The sequence below is a fragment of the Aspergillus uvarum genome (genome assembly GCF_003184745.1).
Source record: "Aspergillus uvarum CBS 121591 unplaced genomic scaffold BO82scaffold_1, whole genome shotgun sequence".
NCBI lineage: Eukaryota > Fungi > Ascomycota > Eurotiomycetes > Eurotiales > Aspergillaceae > Aspergillus > Aspergillus uvarum.
Window position 1 is genome coordinate 468,490 of NW_020291298.1, and position 17,816 is coordinate 486,305.

The window sequence follows — 17,816 nt, forward strand, 5'->3', positions numbered from 1 at the left end:
ATTGTTACGGTTACCTTACCGAGTAGTACCAGCAGCCCCAGGCCACAGTCTCCCGGCAGAGCCTTTCTCCGCACTTGCCGGCTGCCACTGCATCTTTGACCCGGCACTATCCTAGTGCGTAGTAGGACTGCACAGGTGATGTACTGGACTCTCTGCACAAGGATACACCCACAACGAGCACACAAGCTTGTCCTGAAGGATCAGAAGGATCAGAAGGATCAGAAGGATCAGAATAAATGAGCGAAATAACGCTTCTTGCATTATTCAATAAGTCGTTGCGATCAACTAATAATAGCTGCTTACAAAAGGACTGTCCAGCAACACCACCACTCCGCCACAGCCCACATACGTACTGTACAGTAACCTACTCGTAAGACATCAAAACACCGACACTACCGCTTGCTCTATCAGTCGGCCTTTTCGAAGTTTCCACATGTCAACCGGGTGTTATCGGACGCATGCACCACCACGGACAGATTACCCAAGAACGCAGGCGTATCCTCAACGTTGGACAGGAACCAGTCGGTGTATGCGACTGCGACGGACTCCCCAGGAGCCGCCCAGATAGGGCCATGCTTTCCACTGAGGTCACCGACCTCGCAAGTCTGAGGCGCCTTGATGTCGCAGGGAGGGGTATCGGTGCGGCCATACGGGTCCAGGTGACTGCTGGTGCTGTAGCAGTTGCCGTCCTCGGGCACCGGCTTCTTGTGAATATGGTATACTAATTGGGAGGTACCAGTCAGCATATCACGGGTGAACAGGCCGACAGCATTCGTAAGGGCGATACATACATAGGGGCTGTTGGTCCGTGGGAATGCCCCAGAACTTAGCATGGATAGTTATGCCGACATTATCAGGCCCCGGAGACGCCTTGAGATGGCCCTGGACGGTGGTATTGTCCTTCTGCAGGAGCTGAACCTGCCAGACGGAGTCGTCGTTGTCCCAGACAATGGGCGCATTGGTGTCTGCCGCGGTCGCTTGGAGGCAAAGGAGGCCAAGCGAGGCCAAGGAAAGAGTCTTGAGCCACATGGTCGGGACGATTTTCAGATAAAGATGGGAGGGAGGCGGAGTCAATCGGAGGTCGTGAAAGCAGTTCGTTGTGCGAGGGTGGTGGTCTTTATGTTTGGCTTTCACAATGGTTGTTGACGAGGACGAAGCAAGGAGGCCCTGGGCTGTATACGGCGCAGAGTAATGGCGGATTGGAGGGCAAGTGCGCCCTCAGCAACGGCGGGTTTTATATCAGTCCTGCGAGAGTTCGAGCCAAACCTGCCAGTCAGTCAGGCACAAGAGAGCGACTCAGCGCCTCCAGTTGGGTCTCTGAGCTAATCGGCGCCGCCCATTCCAAACTGGCCTCTCTCTCATTGAACCATCTTGCCCTGACAGGAGAGGGTTGTGGTGTGCGGTTGGCCGGTTGCGGTAGAATGCAGACTAGGTCACCATCCCTTGTTACACCAGGGACTGGGATGGACAAATCAATGTCACTGTCACCGTGGCTTTGAAGCTCGCCGGTTCGTATTTCTTTTAGGTGACAACAGTCCACAAGGCTCATCGAAGGAGGATGATGTCTGGACCACGTAGCCAGGGAGGGTCGGTTCCTGAATTTTCTTCACTTCTTCTGCAGCTCTGGTGATTTCATCCTCCCCCGCATTCAGAAATAGTAACCCGAATGAGCCAAGCCATGCTGGCTATACGAGGGTCGATCCATCACATAGACAAGAAAAATAATAATGAATGAATGAATGAATAAGCTGTTGGACGAATTGTTGGATCAGTCATAATTGATTGTGAGGTGTTGTGGACGAGTCGATGGAGGAGTGGTCGGACCAGAATAGCAATCACGAGCAATGCCCGGTGAGGGTCTCGTGATTCCCTTTTCAACTCACAACTCACCAACTTACTCCGCCTCGCTGCATCTCCTTTGCCTTTTTCATGCATCTCGGTCGGGGTGACTGTAGATCGGGTCTCCTCCGAGTCTCTCTCGGGCAGAGAGACCCCGAGTGACATCCAGTGTTCATCGGACAACAAATGGAAGAAAAGCTTGACTCCAACTGCCAGACTTCCCCGCGCAGTCTAGACTCCACCTCCTCCACTCCTCCACTCTTCCACTTCTCCGCGCCAATTGATGCCTCATATCACTATGGCGGACTTCGTTGCGATCAACATCTCGCAGCTCGGAGAATGTCCTGCTGCTCTAGATCCACCCATCCCTCAGAGGAGAGCTGTGATAAGATGTAATGCATGATGAGGGAAGGCCTCTATTTATTCGAGGGACTGGCCAGGCTCTGGCTGCCCATACCCGACGGATGACTTTGACGAGCACATCGGCGACTCTCGCTTTTTCTAACACTTGCTGATCTTGTTCCAACCTCAAAAATGTCTCTGGCTGAGTCCCAATATATAATCCAGCTCCCCAAGACACCCTCCATAATTGGTGCGCTGGACCCTCGAGGCATCGTTCAACGATGGCTCACGAACCTCGAGGCGCTCCTCACCACAGGCACTTTCCACCAACTTCCAGCTCTTCTCCACGAAGAATCCTGGTGGAGGGACTTATTGGCAGTGAATTGGGACCTGCGCACGATCCAGAACCGGGATCGAATACAGAATTTCCTGTCCCAAAATCAGCCCCGTGCTGGCCTTTCTGCGTTCCGTGTCCAACACGAGGGCAAGTTTCAGCCAAAGCTGGAATCCCCGACGGAAGGCCTAAGATGGATCACCTCCATGTTCCTCTTCGAGACGCGCGTGGGTCACGGGACTGGGGTAATCCGACTGACGCAGAATGAGGCCGGCGAATGGAAGGCATATTCGGTGTGTACGACGCTGCAGGGTCTAAAATCCTTCGAAGAACCCTTGGGTCCACGCAGAGCACAGGGTACTATTGAAACCATGCCTGGTGGTCTTAGTCAGGGAAACTGGCTTGAGCGCCGTCAAAGGACGATCAAGTTCGAGAACGAGGAGCCTACAGCTTTGATCATCGGTGCTGGTGAGTTTGGTCTCATGCACGTGATGTCTTAAGCTAACAGCAGATCAGGACAATCCGGCTTAAACATGGCTGCTCGACTCCAGTCCTTAGGTGTATCTCATCTTATTGTCGACCGGCATGAGCGGATAGGCGATAACTGGCGCAGGCGATACAGGGTGAGCGATCCTACCACCCCAATCGAGTGCCAAATCTAACATCTGCAGACTCTTGTCACTCACGATCCCGTTGAATATACTCACATGGCATATCTGCCCTTCCCTAAGAATTGGCCCAAGTACACCCCGAAGGACAAGCTCGCCGACTGGTTCGAAGCATATGCCAGCATCATGGAGCTCAACGTATGGCTGCAAACCTCCATCAAGTCCGCCACCTACAACGACGCCAAGCAACAATGGACTGTAGTCGTCGCCCGTGGCAGTGGAGAGGAACGCACTCTTCATCCGCGCCATCTGATCTGGTGTACTGGTCACTCAGGGGAGCCATTGGCCCCGACATTCCCCGGTCAGGAGCACTTCAAGGGTACCGTCTACCACGCGAGCCAGCACGACGACGCATCTTCACACAACGTAAAGGGCAAGAAGATCGTCGTGGTTGGCACCGGCAACAGTGGCCACGACATCGCTCAGAATTACTACGAAAACGGGGCCGAGGTGACCATGTTGCAACGCAGCGGAACCTACGTGATTACAGCTGAGAAAGGCGTAATCATGATGCACGAAGGTCTCCACGAAGAGAACGGGTGATTTCAATTCCTCCCTCTCCCATTCAAAGACAGAACCCCATACCCATCCCTCTACAACTCTTCCCCCCCCCCCCCCCCAAGAAGTCACCTCTGTTACAATGAAACCCCCTCTAATCCCCGAAAACAGGCCCCCAACTGAAGAAGCCGACCTCATCGCCGAATCCCTCCCCTACCCCGTCCGCTTCGCTCTGGACGTCCACTTCACGAAACGAGTCCAAGCCGCCGAGCACGACCTCCTCACGGGCCTCCAACAAGCCGGGTTCGCCCTGGACTTCGGCCCGGACGGCGCCGGCATCTCGCGCGCCTACATGACCCGCGGCGGCGGGTACTACATCGACGTCGGCTGCAGCCCCCTCATCGCCACCGGCAAGATCGCCGTCCAGCGCAGCCCCGAAGGCATCTCGCATTTCACGGAACGGGGCATCACGCTCTGCGACACCAACCACACAACGCTGGACGCGGACGTCGTGGTGCTCGCCACGGGGTACGATAACATGCGCACCACCGTCCGGAAGGTGCTCGGGGATGGGCTCGCGGACCGTCTGCGGGATGTGTGGGATCTGGATGAGGAGGGGGAAGTTAATGCTGTACGTTTCTCCCATTCTTTTTTTGTCTGGGCGGTGTTGGAAAGGATGAGCGAACGGGCCCAGGGTTCCTTTGACATAGAGCCTTTGCTGGTATGAGCTTGACTAACATCATTGGCTTGAATTGCAGATGTGGCGCCCCAGCGGTCACCCCGGGTTCTGGTATATGGGCGGGAATTTGGCGCTGTGTCGCGTGTACTCCAAGTTTCTAGCGTTGCAGATCAAGGCCGTGGAGGCTGGGTTGGTGGAGGGGCAGCAGGCGCAGTCTAAGCTGTAGCGGTCATTGCTGCACATAGACAACCAGTTTAGACATAAAAGGGCAGCTTGTGACTAACTAGAGGATTACCGAAGCTGAGACCTCTCAAGCCACAGCTAGGTACACTTATGCTACGGAGCCTCAGGTCAGAGATGAACTCATCATTCATACACCTCTCCCTTAGGAGAGGGACAGACAGTGAAATTCTACTATATACCAAGTACCACCTCTCCGTTCCACCCAAAAGAATCATGACATAGATACATTAAACACACAAAGCCGCTGAAACACATATCATAAAAAATAATAATAAACCCATGAGTCTTGAGAATCATATCCAGAAGCGTCGTAGCTCATACTCGGACCCTTCATTTATACACAATCAATCTCTCGCCTGTTCCCCATCATCGATGATCATCTCGACATCCTTGATGGGATGGAGCAGCATCGGGGGAAGACACATGCGGCCCTCGCCGGCCAGCTCCTCCTGCTCGCCGCCGTCGTTATCGACCTTGAAGCCCAGCCAGCGGCGCCAGAGGTTCGGCGCGAAGCCGGCCGAGTAGAACCAGGTGGTGCCGCGGAAGTTGTGCTCGCGGTCGCCGAAGACGGAGGTGCGGGCGCCGCCGGAGGCGCCGTTGCGGCCGGCGTTGAAGACCGAGTCGACGTACTTGGTGGGCCAGCGGCGGTCGAGGTAGAGGGCGTGGGGGACGGAGACGGCCTTGAAACCGTGCTGGAGGGCCGTGGAGGCGGGCCACATCTCCGAGAACATGGTGTGGTGCTTGCGGACGGTCTCCTGGTGCATGGTGTGCAGCAGCTTGTGGGACATGCGGGAGGCGGTGATGATGGCCGTGCGGCGCGGGGGCATCGTGCCGGCGGACCGGTCGTAGCCGGTCACGTCGTCGCGGAGTGCCCAGGTCGTGCCCTCGGGGTCGAAGAGAGGGTTGAACACGATGAGGTCCGCCTCCTCGCCGACGCCCCACTCGTAGCGGTCCTTTTCCATCGTGGTGGGCGGGATCCCCTCGCCTTCGACCTCGAGGATATCCGGCTCCGCGGGCCGCTCGGGGCCCCAGACGGACTTGTCGCCTTGCTGATGCAGGGCGTGCTTTTCAGCTGCTGACTTGTCTTGGCCGGGCTTTGGTGCACTCCACATGTTGTTCGGACTGTTGGTGCCGATCTCGGTCTGCACGCGCACCATCTGCCGGAAGTCCTCCCACGTCCCTTGGACGGACGGGATGTAGAAACGCGCATTTCGTTCCCAGAGACCCTTGCGGGGCTGTTCTCGCGCCCAGTTGACGACCTTGTCGAAAAGGTGATACCAGTGTCCTGTGTATCGGGCATCCATCTCCCAGTTCCAATAATAGTCGTATTCCGGATGCTGGTACGCAAAGTACTGCATGGGCATGTGGGTGCTGCGATAGACACCGTGCACAGAGAGTCCGCTAGCCCACGTCTCCTCCAGACCAGGGTACATGAGCGCCATTTGCCGCTCAGACCAAAGCGTCGCCATACCACGGAACTCGGCCGGCAAGGCATCTGTGAGCACACGCTCATATGTCTCATCATCAGCCCAGATCTGAAGATTCTCATCTTTGACTTGGACCAAAAAGTGGATTGCATACTCGCCGCCGGACTGCAGGGACAATTCCGAGATCAGCGAACGTAAGTACAGGATGTCATCAGGACTATAGTGGTAGTCGTGCCAGGTGCGCAAAACAAACGCAGTCCGGGGCAGCCGTTCATGTTCAGACTGTTCTTGCTGATCGTTTTCCGGGGAAGGCGAAGTCGTTGCGGCATCATCCAAGGTCGGAACTCCGATCGGCATGGAGATAAAGCGGTTGAGACGCGGTGCAGGGAGCTCTTTGAAGCGATGGCTGTTGGTAGCCATGCATCGGTTTTGAGCAGCAGCCCAATCCACTTTCCGGAAATCCACCGGTGGAAAATCCTCCCAGACACGCTCAGCGCCCTCGCGTTCTCCTTCGAGGCCTGCACCGATTCCACCTTTTCGGACACTGTAGCCCATCCCATATGGCCCAAGGCGGCCAAATCGATCGAAGCAAACGTCATCCTTGATGCCAAGCAATTCATTGGAGCCTATTACCGGGTCAGGGAACCCGCGAGGCACGCCAGGGTAATGCTGAACCAAAGGAATCCGCATAGTCCCATCCTCATCTAGAAAGCATTCGTGTTTCTCTCCATACTTGGCGATGTACTCTGGGGAGGCGTAGTCAGGGTACGGGTTGAAGACCAAGCTTGAAAAGGGTACGGTTTGGTCGCGCTTTGAGATGCTGGTATCGTTCTGGGAGCCAGTGTTGCCAGCCTCCATCGCTTCCAAGCTGTCGTTAGGATATTCGGGTACATTTTCTGTGCGCGTGACCAAGGTTCGGATGCCTCCATGATAGCGCTTGAGAAAGGGAAAGCTTTCCCAAGCGGGCGGCTTGGAACTGGGCTTGGGTAGCGGGACATTGACTCGACTGACAGTGGAGAGAAATGTGAACCGGAACAGAACGATGATGAAAAGCACGAGGAATGAAAGCAGGCCCATGCAAAGCCATCGCATGACTCGATGGGGGACGCGATAGCCCAATCCGATACGAGGAGGCCGGCGCGCCGGCGCATCACTCAGCATAGGGCGAAACGAAGAAGCGGAGGAAGAGCTGGTGGCATCATCCTCAGTATCCGTATCAGAATCATATGAACTCTGGCTATATTGGCGAAAGTGATGTTTAGGGCGTGCAGGTTGTTTCTCGATATCCACCATCACATTGCGATTTTTCTTTGAGTACCGTGCATGAGCCGTTTTCGAGGCTGGCTGCCTTTTGGCTCGAATGGGCATGGTGGACACAGCATGAAACGGTGGGCGTTAACGACGTCAGAGGAATGCGCACCGTGCAGGACGATCGATTGAACGGCGTCAGCGATCCGAGGAATGGAAGGGGCAAGATTCGACAGCTATCAGGTTGTGTCAAGGTTAGTGAGCGATTGAATCATACATGTCTGACAACTGAGAACCCACATGTCTACCTGTTCTTGAGCAGTGTCAGAACGGTGCGCCCGAAAGTGGGTGACTGATCGTTGTCCACCGATCTATAGTCACAGATTCCCGAAGGGGACGTGGGAACAATTAAAAACAAAAGCACTCAAGTCAAGTCCAACTGCCCGGGACTCGGATCGAGCCGATCAATAACAATTGATCAGAACGAGAATTTTGAGACAATTCAACGCTCTCAGATTGATTGTCAACAAAACACAAGGCTGCACAGTGGTACGGAGTATATGGCGTCGTGTTTGGCAGATCGGCGCCTGTCGTTGCCCAAGAGACGACAGCCAGCGCTTGCTGCACTAGGCGGGCCTTGATTGTCTTGGCGGAGGCATCTCTATAACTTGACTCTGACAAGATTGAGATGAGTTCCGCTTTGAACGAGGATCGATCTTAGTCGCAGGGCTTCTCTTCATGAGTGTAGAAGGATAGAAGCAAACATGGAGTAAACGATCAACGCTGCATAGCTGTGAAAGCAAGTATGAAGTTCCATGGTACGGGGAGTTCCAACAAGTCAAGAACTGGAGCTGTGTTCGGTCGACACGGACACAGACTGGGCTCGGCTCGACCTTTCTTGTCCACATCAGGATTAGTGCCTTTGCGTCAATGCGCTAAGCTTCTCTGGGACAATCCTAGCCTGAGGCACTTTCAGGCATTCAGCAGTGTGCGAGCAAGCAGCAGCAAGCTTCCAGTCGCTCGTGTAAGTTAGGCTTTTACTAAGTATTGTACTGTACAAATTCCACATACTCCACTCAACTCAAAGGAAAGGTCACACGATAGAGAAAACTCAAGTAGCAGAGTCACCTGCGCAGTGTACTAAGTATGTCTCTGACCAGAAGCAGGTAGAGCTCTTTTCACAGGGATTTGAATCCCAACTGAATCCCCAAGGCGAGCGTCAGGCACTTTCGGGGAAGCAGGAGGAAAACCCGTTATCTGCAACCATCAAGTGCGGTGATGTCACTGATAATTCCGACCTCACTTCCCCAAAACGGCTCCCGTCTCACAATCCTCTCTTTTCCACAACTGAGTCTAATCCTGCCTTCAAGGTTAATGGCATGACCTCCAAGGACCCGGCACTTGGAATGAGAGAACCACCACCGTGCTCCAGGGCCCACAATTACCCCGGTTCTGATGAGAAGGACTCCACTTCTCGCTGGGCGACGCCTCCTAGATGCCCAGAAACAAGAGCGAGCGCCCCAACACCTGCACGACACCTCCCACACCACACCTCGTGTTGCATTCGAATTCCTGCGACAGGGAAGAGAAAGGAGATTCTTTGACGAAACAGCTCATCCGCTGACAGCTTCGGCATACCGTGGCTTTGGGGAGGCCGACGCTTTCCGTCCTTCTTATCCTCCGAGCCTCTTGGGTTTTCTTGTTCGAAGAGGTTACTTCGACATGTAGTCATTGCTGCTTCATCCGCTTACCTTAGCTTCTTTTCGCCGGCATACATCACACTGACGACGGTACCTAGTACTTCCTGCCTTCCTTTTCTTCCATCCACACAAACTCAACCACACCACGCGCAATAGCCGAGCCATTGATGAGCAGCAGAAAGCAATCCCCTCCCTTCAATTCCTGTATGAATCACATTCTGGACTGCGGATGATTAGTTGCGGTGTGATGCAACTGTGACCGTTATTGGTCCACCTGGCTGCATTCAACAGTGCATATCCACCTTTTGCAGTAGAGAAATCAATTAAAAACTATCGTGGCAGCATGAGACCTGCCGGTACCTACTGACTACTGAGTACACTAACCCCCTCAGTACCGCGCCTTCATTCCAGCCAGTCCAGTGTGCCTTTCTCTTTGTCGTATTTGTGGAGAAGAAAGAGAGCTGAGCTGGGTCACGATATGCCACCCACCTTGCTCCACCCCCTGGAGGGCAGAGTATAAAAACGAGCTTACCGGCCCTCTGGTGCCCCGATTCCCCCGGGGGGAACACAGTGAATAGCGCTGAGCTCTGCAGCGCATTGAGATAGATGATCGAGTATTGAGCCCATCCTCTCCCTCAAACCATCATCGCAGCTTCCTCCCTGACTCACCTCGTATCGAGACCAATCAACAAAAAAAGAAAGACATCATGGTACGCACGCCTTGCACCCGCACCCATGCCCTTTCCCCCGACCCACACATAATAGCATAAACCCAGTAGAACAATCACTGACAAGTCTCCCATTATCAGACACCATCAGTAGCAGCAGCAGCAGCATCGAACCTAGCCCCAGCCCTCCTCAGCCACCACCTCCACCCGCACCACCACCTAATCTTCACCCTCGACACCACCACAACAACAACGTGCCTGCTCCTCCTCCTGCCCACCCTATACCTCCTCCACACGATCCGCAAAGACTACCATGCCTTCCTCGCCCTCGGACCGGGAGGCACCCCCTCAACGCCAGCAGGCTACCTCCGCATCTGCATCCTGCGCCTCTTCATCCTGCGCAACCCGTTGCTAGCGCCCACAATACCACCCTGCGTACAACCGCAACAAGGCCTCCTCAGCCCCTCGCACCTGCCGCCGCGCTCCGGCCCGCGCCCCGTCGTCACAGGAATCGCACCGCAACGCCAAACGACCCAGAAAAGCGACGCGGCGATCTACGAAACCCTGTCCTCCGAGATCCACCGCCTGGTCGCCCAGCACCCGGACACGCTATACACGGGCACCTCGTGCTTTGAGAAGTACAGCACGGGGATGTTCTGCGCGGGGAATGGCAACGGGGGCGCCAACGCTGCCTGTGGTGGTAACGACAGCACCACCACCCTCACAAATCCAACCAACATTTCCAACACCAACACCACCGCACCAACCCTCAAAGTAGCCAACACCAACGGCGGCAGCAACAACAACAGCCACCAACAAGAACAACGCCGCCACCGCCTCACCTGCAACGGGGAGGTGTGTCACGCCCACCCGAGCGACGGCAGCCTGCACCTGACGCTGCACCCGGCGGACGTGAAGCTGGTGCTGGAGCGCGGCTGGGGCCAGCGGCACCCACTGGCCCGCGACAGCTGGTGGTGGTGGCTGCGCATCGTGCCGCCCGGGTTCGTGATGGTGTATGCGCCCCGCGACGCGGAGGAGCTGGAGTGCGTGCTCGAGATCATCCGGGCGGCGGCGTGGTGGGTGAGTGGGACGGAGTTGCGGCGGTGAAAAAGCTTTGCTTTTCAGGAAGTAGCTTAGAAGATGCCGCGGGGTGGTGAGACGTGGTGATGCCCCAGGGGGAAGGCTTGCGGGGTGAGGTTAGTATATGGTCGGGTGGGTGTAGTGCTTACGAATGGTGGCGGTGGTAGTGGTGGTAGTTGAGCAACTGAAAGGATTTTCGGGGTTTAGTGCTTAATATTATCGTCCCCGCCGCCGTCATCACCGGGATGTGATTCTATCATATTTTAGTCATCGGACGGAAAGAGCAGATGATGGAAATGACGATGGAAAGTACAGGCGGGTGGAGGATTGCTTGCACTTACGAGGTCCTAGTCGATCTCACGGCAGCCAGATCATAGAGGTGCGAGGTGCAAGGTGCAAAGTGAGAGTGCTAGCGCTGGCGTTGGACGGTCCTGGATATCACGCTGCATATATTCAAGTTAAGTTGTAGATAAGCTTCAACGGGCTAGCAAGAGTTCAAATCCATCATATTGATTTCTGTTTTTGTCACTCACGTGCGTCGGCTCTTTACATGTTGCAAGTGCAGCCTCTTCCTGCGGTGATAATGAGATACATTGATTGAACCGAGTCGAGATTGCTCCCAGTGCGACCTATGAGGTTACACATCTCATCGCAGGAAGGCCACACCCACAGAAAAGTCGTAGAGAGAGATCATCGTTGTTGTCCACACCGAAATATTGATATCGAGAGAGAAAGAGGAAGAAGACAAAAAAAAGTAAAAAGCTAATAGCATAGAGGAATGAAGAGCCGTAAGAGAACATACAAGAACCACCAAAGTAGCATTTCCCTTTCCACACTAGACACGAGGTGTCTTTGTCGGCCCCGGTTTCTCTCCCCTTGTTTCCAGTCATGTCATTCGCAACTGTCCCCATCACACGCTTCCAGGTATACCTCCAATCGTTATATCCATTTAATCGCGGTTGGTTTTCCGCAGCGTCTCGGCGAGCCACTCCAGACCCTCGTACAGACCATCACCAGTCGTGGCGCAGGTGGATTGGATGAACTAAATAGGTCAAGGGTCAGCAAGCGAGCACCAACACCTGAGGCACCGAGATGACGTGATTTCCAAACTTACCCAGGGGCGGCGAGTGAGACTTTGCAGACCGAGCTGCTGGGTGATTTCGGCAGGGCTCATGGCGTTCTGAGAGATAAAACCGTCAATATCATTATTCCTCAACTCGTAAGCGTGGGAGCACATACGGGCAAATCTTGCTTGTTGGCGAAGACCAGGAGCAGGGCGTCACGGAGTTCATCCTCGTTCAACATGCGCTGCAACTCTTCGCGGGCCTCGACAATACGATCCCGATCGTTGCTGTCGACGACGAAAATGATACCCTGGGTGTTCTGGAAGTAGTGTCTCCAGAGAGGACGGATCTTGTCCTGACCACCGACATCCCAGACGGTGAACTGAATGTTCTTGTATTCGACGGTCTCGACGTTGAAGCCTGTATGAACAATTCCCAAAATGTGTCAGCGAAACCAACTCGGTATCGACCCCATGCGCTGGGTGAGCAGAGACATCATGCTCTCGAGACGACAGTCGAATAGGGTGACTGACCGATGGTGGGGATGGTGGTAACGATTTCACCGAGCTTGAGCTTGTACAAGATGGTGGTCTTTCCGGCAGCGTCGAGACCGACCATCAGAATTCGCATCTCCTTGCGTCCCCATAGTCTGTCGAAAATCTTGGAGAAAGTGAGACCCATGATGGCGGTGGTGTATCTTCAGGGTTCTAGATGGTGAGGGCGGAGGATGTTAGATGCGACCAGACAGGACAAAGTGTAAGAATGCGAACACGATCGCGGGAGTGCCGTGCTGTTCAATCACGGGTCGGGTGATGAGGGGCTGAAGAGGTATATATGAGAGCGAGCAGGACAGTGGTATGACGAAGGGGAAATAAGAGGTGGACGACAACGAGGGGTGGAAGTCGTCAGGTTAAGGTAGTCACGCCGGGGAAACACGGCGGGCAAGACAAATCAGGGGGAGTGGAATTAGAGGGAGGCGAAAGAAACAGACACAAAGACCAGAGCCAGCCTGATCAGGGACGTGGGGGGAGGGGCAGATAGAAAAGAGACACGACGACAACTTGACCAAGCAGACATTAACAAGTTAACATAAAGCGAGATGTACTTACCGATGTGATTTGAAAATGGGAGGGAAAGAGGGAGGGAGATTAGGAATGGGCGTGGATACAGAGAGAGGGGGGTGGGAATGGGTGTGGGAACGAGACCAGACAGAGATAGAGACAGAGAGGCACTAAGAGACCAGCGACCGCCCGACTGGAAACAGCCAGACAAGACGGACAGACAAGCAGGTCAGGTCAGGTCAGGTCAGGTTCGGGTCTGTTATGGAGCAGCCGGTCTGTTTGTTGGTTCGGTCGAGGGGTGGACGGTGGAGGAAATTTTGGGTGAGCACAACGGCCAGTGACCAGTGAAGTGACCAGTGACCAGGTCGAGAAGTTCAGCCGCCGGCGTAGCTTCCGTCACTAACTGAAACCGGCCAAAAACAATCAATCAGATACTTACCGACTATTTCCTGTACGTACTGTATGTACAGTATCTGGAGCAAGTTGACAATGAAACAGTATACTCAGAGTACTATATTTTCATAAAGATAATAGATGTCAATCGGTACGAATTGATACTTTTTAATTTTTTTTTCTCAACTATTTTACTATTCACATACAACCTGGCGAGCCGTTACAGAACCCTGGCACTATTGAAGATCAGTTTCTGCCTGGCCACCAGAAGAGGACACGGTGTTTCCCGTTCGTCGACCCTTACCAACTTACGCGGTAATGTTACCGCCCCTCATACAGTCTTGACCCGCAAGTTCGTCCATTAGTGTTCTATACGATACGGAGTACAGTACAGTACAGCATTATCAACTTCCGTCGTCTCAAGACAAGAACTAACTTAGGTGGCTATCAATGACCTTCTTTCTAGACCAAAGAAGACAAGACCAGATAATGAGTGTACTGTGTACTTTCATATTCGAACAAACCTCCTCCCTCCCCTTTGCTTTTCCTCTATCCCAGGCACCAAGCCCCAATTCATAATCGCTGATAGGCCTTCCCCCCCCCGACCACCTTTTCGCCGTCCCACTGGATCGCCATCGGTGGCACTAACTATGGAGGATGAATAATGTGCAAGGGAGAGAGGGGCGCTCAAACCTGCCCTCGTGCCTCTCTTGCAGCAGAAGTCGAACACCCGGTTCGAAGATAACTAAGAATAGCAAAGATGTTCGAGATTCTCTGAGGGTAGCAACAATGGGAGCAACATCAAGTACTCGTATCTGTGCACCTTTCAGGTCAAGCAAGAGCCAGCATCCACTACAAGGTCGATTGGCCCCATTGCAATTAAACATCTCGGCATCTCTCCCATTTTCAAATCTCGGAACTCACAGGGACCACTTCCGCAATTAAAAAATACGCGTCATCTAATTATTTCAATCCCCGCCAGAGGTTTGCTGCATGCCTTCTCAGATCCATGTTTGAGGACCGTGGGAAGATGATCGCTCCTCGATTGCTTTCAGGTCCTGAACAGATAAGCTGGGGCTCGTTTGCTGCTGACGGCAATGTGGAGAGGTAGGAAGCCTATGCGTCATCCCAAGGCGCGGGTTATCAACGGTCGACGGTACACAGTCCGCCATGTGGCAGAATCACTCTCTATGGACCCTGATTTTACATGGGGCTGATCAAGTCGAATCGGGTTCCATCCTATGTCCGAGTTCTTTCTCGGTATATTGGAGGGTATTTATTCTAGACCAGTCACATTCCAGCTTACAGGCAGCCCTAAATGTCAGCGAGCACGATGTCCCTCAGCTGAAGGTTTCATATTGTACAGTACATATCAATCTTCATCAATCATGGCCTCTTGACTTGTCCATATCCTTGGAGATGGGTGATGTGGCTTCAAGTATCTCGTATATCTTTGCGACTGTGTGAGATTTTGCTTCGAGATACCCGGAAGAACTTCTGGAACAACGACTCGTAGATCGGTCTACCTTCCACGGTGTCACTGACATACCCGAAGAAGACAAGTGACACAAAGGACAGGAACATGATAACGCTGAAGCTGGCCCAGTACTGCGTGATTGTGTATTCGCCCTTGACATTTTGAAGTTCCGTTGAAAAGTACCCCGTCATCAAGCTAACAGGTAGGAATAGGATCGTCACTTTCGCCAAAAGGATAGTGATCCTGGTCAGCTTCTCCACAGCCTGCGAATCCTTGAGCGCAATCAAGTTGAAATTCTATCGCCAAAAGTCAGCTTTCACTGGAGTCATGTCTAGAGATAAATTCGAATCATACCAAGAATGTCAGATTCTCTTTCTCTGTCAAGCAGGTCTCAATCTCAGAGAGACAATACAGCTTGATGCGGTCAACCAGCCTCTCGAACCGAGCCACAGCTGCGGAGCTCAAAGGTACCCCGACCGAATCATCCGGGATGTTTGAAAGACTAAAGCTGTTCTGCATGGATTGCTGTTGAGCATCGTCGGTGTCGTTTTCTCCGAATGTTTGTCCGAGCGCCAGTTGGGGGTAATTATAGCGTGCTTTATCATGAAGTGATCGCTGTCGTTGAAGAATGCGCATCATGATGAGCTCGTAGCTCTGGTAGAGACGTTTGAGAACTGCCAATCGCCTTCCCAGCCAATGCAATTCGTCAATCAGGTCCACGACCGGCTTGGCTAACATGTTTTGCCTCTGCCTCGAGATGTCAATACTGTAAAACGCTGCGGGGAGGTAACACGTTCACCACAACGACTGAGGGGGAACATTGGACCACATACCAGCCGGTCTAGAGCCACGCCATACTTATGCTCACGTTTCGCCACAAGTGCATAAGATGACACCCAGTCATCGAAGATGTAGTAGAAAAGGAGACTCGGGCCGTCTTCTTGTCTGATGCTTGTCTGTTCCGGGCCCGCCTCAGAAGACGGTCGTACCCGGATTGTCACCAGGGACTCACTTTCTGAGGAGGCGGGATGGTGTTTAGAGACCCCGGAGAAGATAAGTTGCAGATTCCGGCGAACCACGCCAAGGACAGCCTTGACCTCTTTCTCCGACGGGCCTGAGAAGCCGGGGAATGGATTCTCTTGCATGTTTATGACAGTCCCTGCACAACTCATTACTAAAAGTCTAGCAATCAGGGAGTTTTTTCTTACCATCATCGCATAAAAGTAACCAGGACCACAACCGTCTACCAGCTGGTAAATCTTTCCCATTGTCCATCTCATGACCCGGGATTACATAGATCGCATTGTAACCGACGCAAGTATCTGTGATCCGTGAGAATTCCGGCTTCAACAGCTCAATATAGTTGGACTTACACCTTGGCCCATAATCCACGGAACAAAAGTGCCATATCTGGTCAATGACGTGAGCAAAAGTGAGACCCCTGAACGATGCCAGTGCGCTAATCTCTTCGGGATTAGTCAAATTTCTGAGTACATTGCCTTCTTCGAGGTCTTTCATTCGACTTGAGGGCAACCGATCGCGGTGTCTAGAGTAGCTGATCCGTGAAGGCCCAGCAGAGACCGGAGGTTTTGATGGAGACTCGACTGGGTCTGTGCACATCATGCCCTGTAGCCGTTCCGATACACCATAATGACTAGTGATGGACTGAGAACGTCAGTGGAGACATGGTGATCCATCGAAGACTATGCTAACCTTTATCAAGTCCTTTTGCTGCTCGGGGGCCCATATATTACTGGTGAAACTCACTGAGCATGTCTCTATTCGTGTTGAACAATGCTTATACTTACATCCACCGAGTACCATAACATTTTGGCTTCTAAGCAACATCCACATTCAGTCTTCTTCAGATAGCTTCAAGCTACCGATAATAACATACTGGCTTGCGCAGCAGCAGCGCTATCTCTTCTTGGTCCAAGTTCACAGCACACCATGCATCTTCATTGCCGAAGTCGAGCACAAAGTTTCTCGCTTGAGGGTCTTGCAGAAGAGCCCGGTAGTGCTTCAGGTTGCCGGCATCATCAATATCGCGAAACTTATCTTGAATACTTGGTTTCTGAGTAAAACTGGAATAATAATCTTGAGGCGTGTGGCCACTGCTGGATGTCGTAGGCTCGGACATTTCTTGTTCAAGCCAGCAATAGGCAGTTGCGAGATCGTATACTGGACACTAAGAGATAGGTAATGATAATTCAGAAGCCGAACGAGGCACAGGGATGTATAGTAGGTAGCAGCAGCCAGCAATTGCTCGGATAGTTTCTCGCAGCTCCAGTGTCGCGCAGATCAAGGCGACTGACTGGGTACTTATGCGCTGAGACAACAGTCGCTTGCCGCCCAGCGCGGGCGCCAGAGCACTGCAGCTGACTCGTCCGCAACACGAGGGGTATGTTGACAAGCCCCCGCCAAGGATCCGGGGGTGTGTCTGGAGGCGGGCGCGTATCGATGGTGGTGGGTGCCGAAAGGTATCATATGCTCGATTTTCGTTGTAGTGAAGATCTGCAACCCAGTTATGACTAGGTAGAATGCTTGTCAGAGATTAAGTCAGGTCAAATTCGTGGTGGTACTAAATTAAGCGAGAACTGCTGGTTGAGTAGCCAGGATTTCGCAGGTATCGACTGAGACTTCGTTCATATTGACGTCGAAGAGCTGTCAGCATATAATCCGAGGGCTGCTCATTATTTTGGTATAGAGCGGTGGTGCTATTAGGCAAGATTGAGAATCTCATTATATATACCATTTTCCAACATACATAAGCGATCCAATTCACTTGCTGAACTTGAATATGAGGCATAATACAAGGGGATAAGGAACAGAGATATAAACTCTTCCCCTGATGCATTCCATCTAGAAAGATATCATTGGCCTTTTTATCGATGAGGCTATATTTGACTGTCTACTAGCCCAGACAGCCCTCCCACGGCCAGGGACAAAGAGAGGAGGAGCCTGGGTGTAAGGTACCCCATAGCTACCCCGTTTTGGTTAGTTGTACCGGGCCGTCACGCGAACCGCGGGAATTCTACCAGACTGCAGTCCAGTATCCAGTACAAGTATCCACGCACCACATCAGATCCACCGGT

General features: G+C 53.0%; 6 protein-coding genes across 6 annotated transcripts; 2 read left to right on the forward strand and 4 right to left on the reverse strand.

Annotated features, from left to right (window-relative positions):
- Positions 1–407: 407 nt before the first annotated feature.
- BO82DRAFT_397066 (putative cytosolic Cu/Zn superoxide dismutase) lies at positions 408–1,029 on the reverse strand (the record flags this gene model as incomplete). The annotated part of the gene is made up of 2 exons (XM_025638894.1): positions 408–721; positions 792–1,029. 2 exons carry the CDS (start codon positions 1,027–1,029, stop codon positions 408–410), a joined length of 552 nt encoding a protein of 183 aa, XP_025497341.1.
- Positions 1,030–2,189: 1,160 nt separating this feature from the next.
- BO82DRAFT_3824 (putative flavin-binding monooxygenase) lies at positions 2,190–4,743 on the forward strand. The gene is made up of 5 exons (XM_025637928.1): positions 2,190–2,983; positions 3,032–3,138; positions 3,187–3,722; positions 3,853–4,312; positions 4,440–4,743. The coding sequence occupies exons 1-5, from the start codon at positions 2,374–2,376 to the stop codon at positions 4,584–4,586; spliced, it is 1,860 nt and encodes a 619-aa protein (XP_025497342.1). The 5' UTR covers positions 2,190–2,373; the 3' UTR covers positions 4,587–4,743.
- Positions 4,744–4,758: 15 nt separating this feature from the next.
- On the reverse strand, positions 4,759–7,792 carry BO82DRAFT_299268 (DUF3405 domain-containing protein). The gene is made up of 2 exons (XM_025632016.1): positions 7,579–7,792; positions 4,759–7,514 (listed from the first exon to the last, which is right to left on the reverse strand). Exon 2 carries the CDS (start codon positions 7,396–7,398, stop codon positions 4,948–4,950), a length of 2,451 nt encoding a protein of 816 aa, XP_025497343.1. The 5' UTR covers positions 7,399–7,514; positions 7,579–7,792; the 3' UTR covers positions 4,759–4,947.
- Positions 7,793–9,297: 1,505 nt separating this feature from the next.
- Positions 9,298–10,976, forward strand: BO82DRAFT_349655 (uncharacterized protein). The gene is made up of 2 exons (XM_025633927.1): positions 9,298–9,688; positions 9,788–10,976. Exons 1-2 carry the CDS (start codon positions 9,686–9,688, stop codon positions 10,751–10,753), a joined length of 969 nt encoding a protein of 322 aa, XP_025497344.1. The 5' UTR covers positions 9,298–9,685; the 3' UTR covers positions 10,754–10,976.
- Positions 10,977–11,620: 644 nt separating this feature from the next.
- Positions 11,621–12,961, reverse strand: arfA (putative ADP-ribosylation factor). The gene is made up of 4 exons (XM_025633928.1): positions 12,324–12,961; positions 11,966–12,210; positions 11,841–11,906; positions 11,621–11,768 (listed from the first exon to the last, which is right to left on the reverse strand). Exons 1-4 carry the CDS (start codon positions 12,469–12,471, stop codon positions 11,676–11,678), a joined length of 552 nt encoding a protein of 183 aa, XP_025497345.1. The 5' UTR covers positions 12,472–12,961; the 3' UTR covers positions 11,621–11,675.
- A 1,572-nt stretch (positions 12,962–14,533) lies between these two features.
- On the reverse strand, positions 14,534–16,861 carry BO82DRAFT_324527 (uncharacterized protein; the record flags this gene model as incomplete). The annotated part of the gene is made up of 8 exons (XM_025632829.1): positions 14,534–15,017; positions 15,076–15,468; positions 15,555–15,880; positions 15,930–16,043; positions 16,095–16,386; positions 16,435–16,474; positions 16,530–16,558; positions 16,619–16,861. 8 exons carry the CDS (start codon positions 16,859–16,861, stop codon positions 14,679–14,681), a joined length of 1,776 nt encoding a protein of 591 aa, XP_025497346.1. The 3' UTR covers positions 14,534–14,678.
- Between the last annotated feature and the right edge of the window lie 955 nt (positions 16,862–17,816).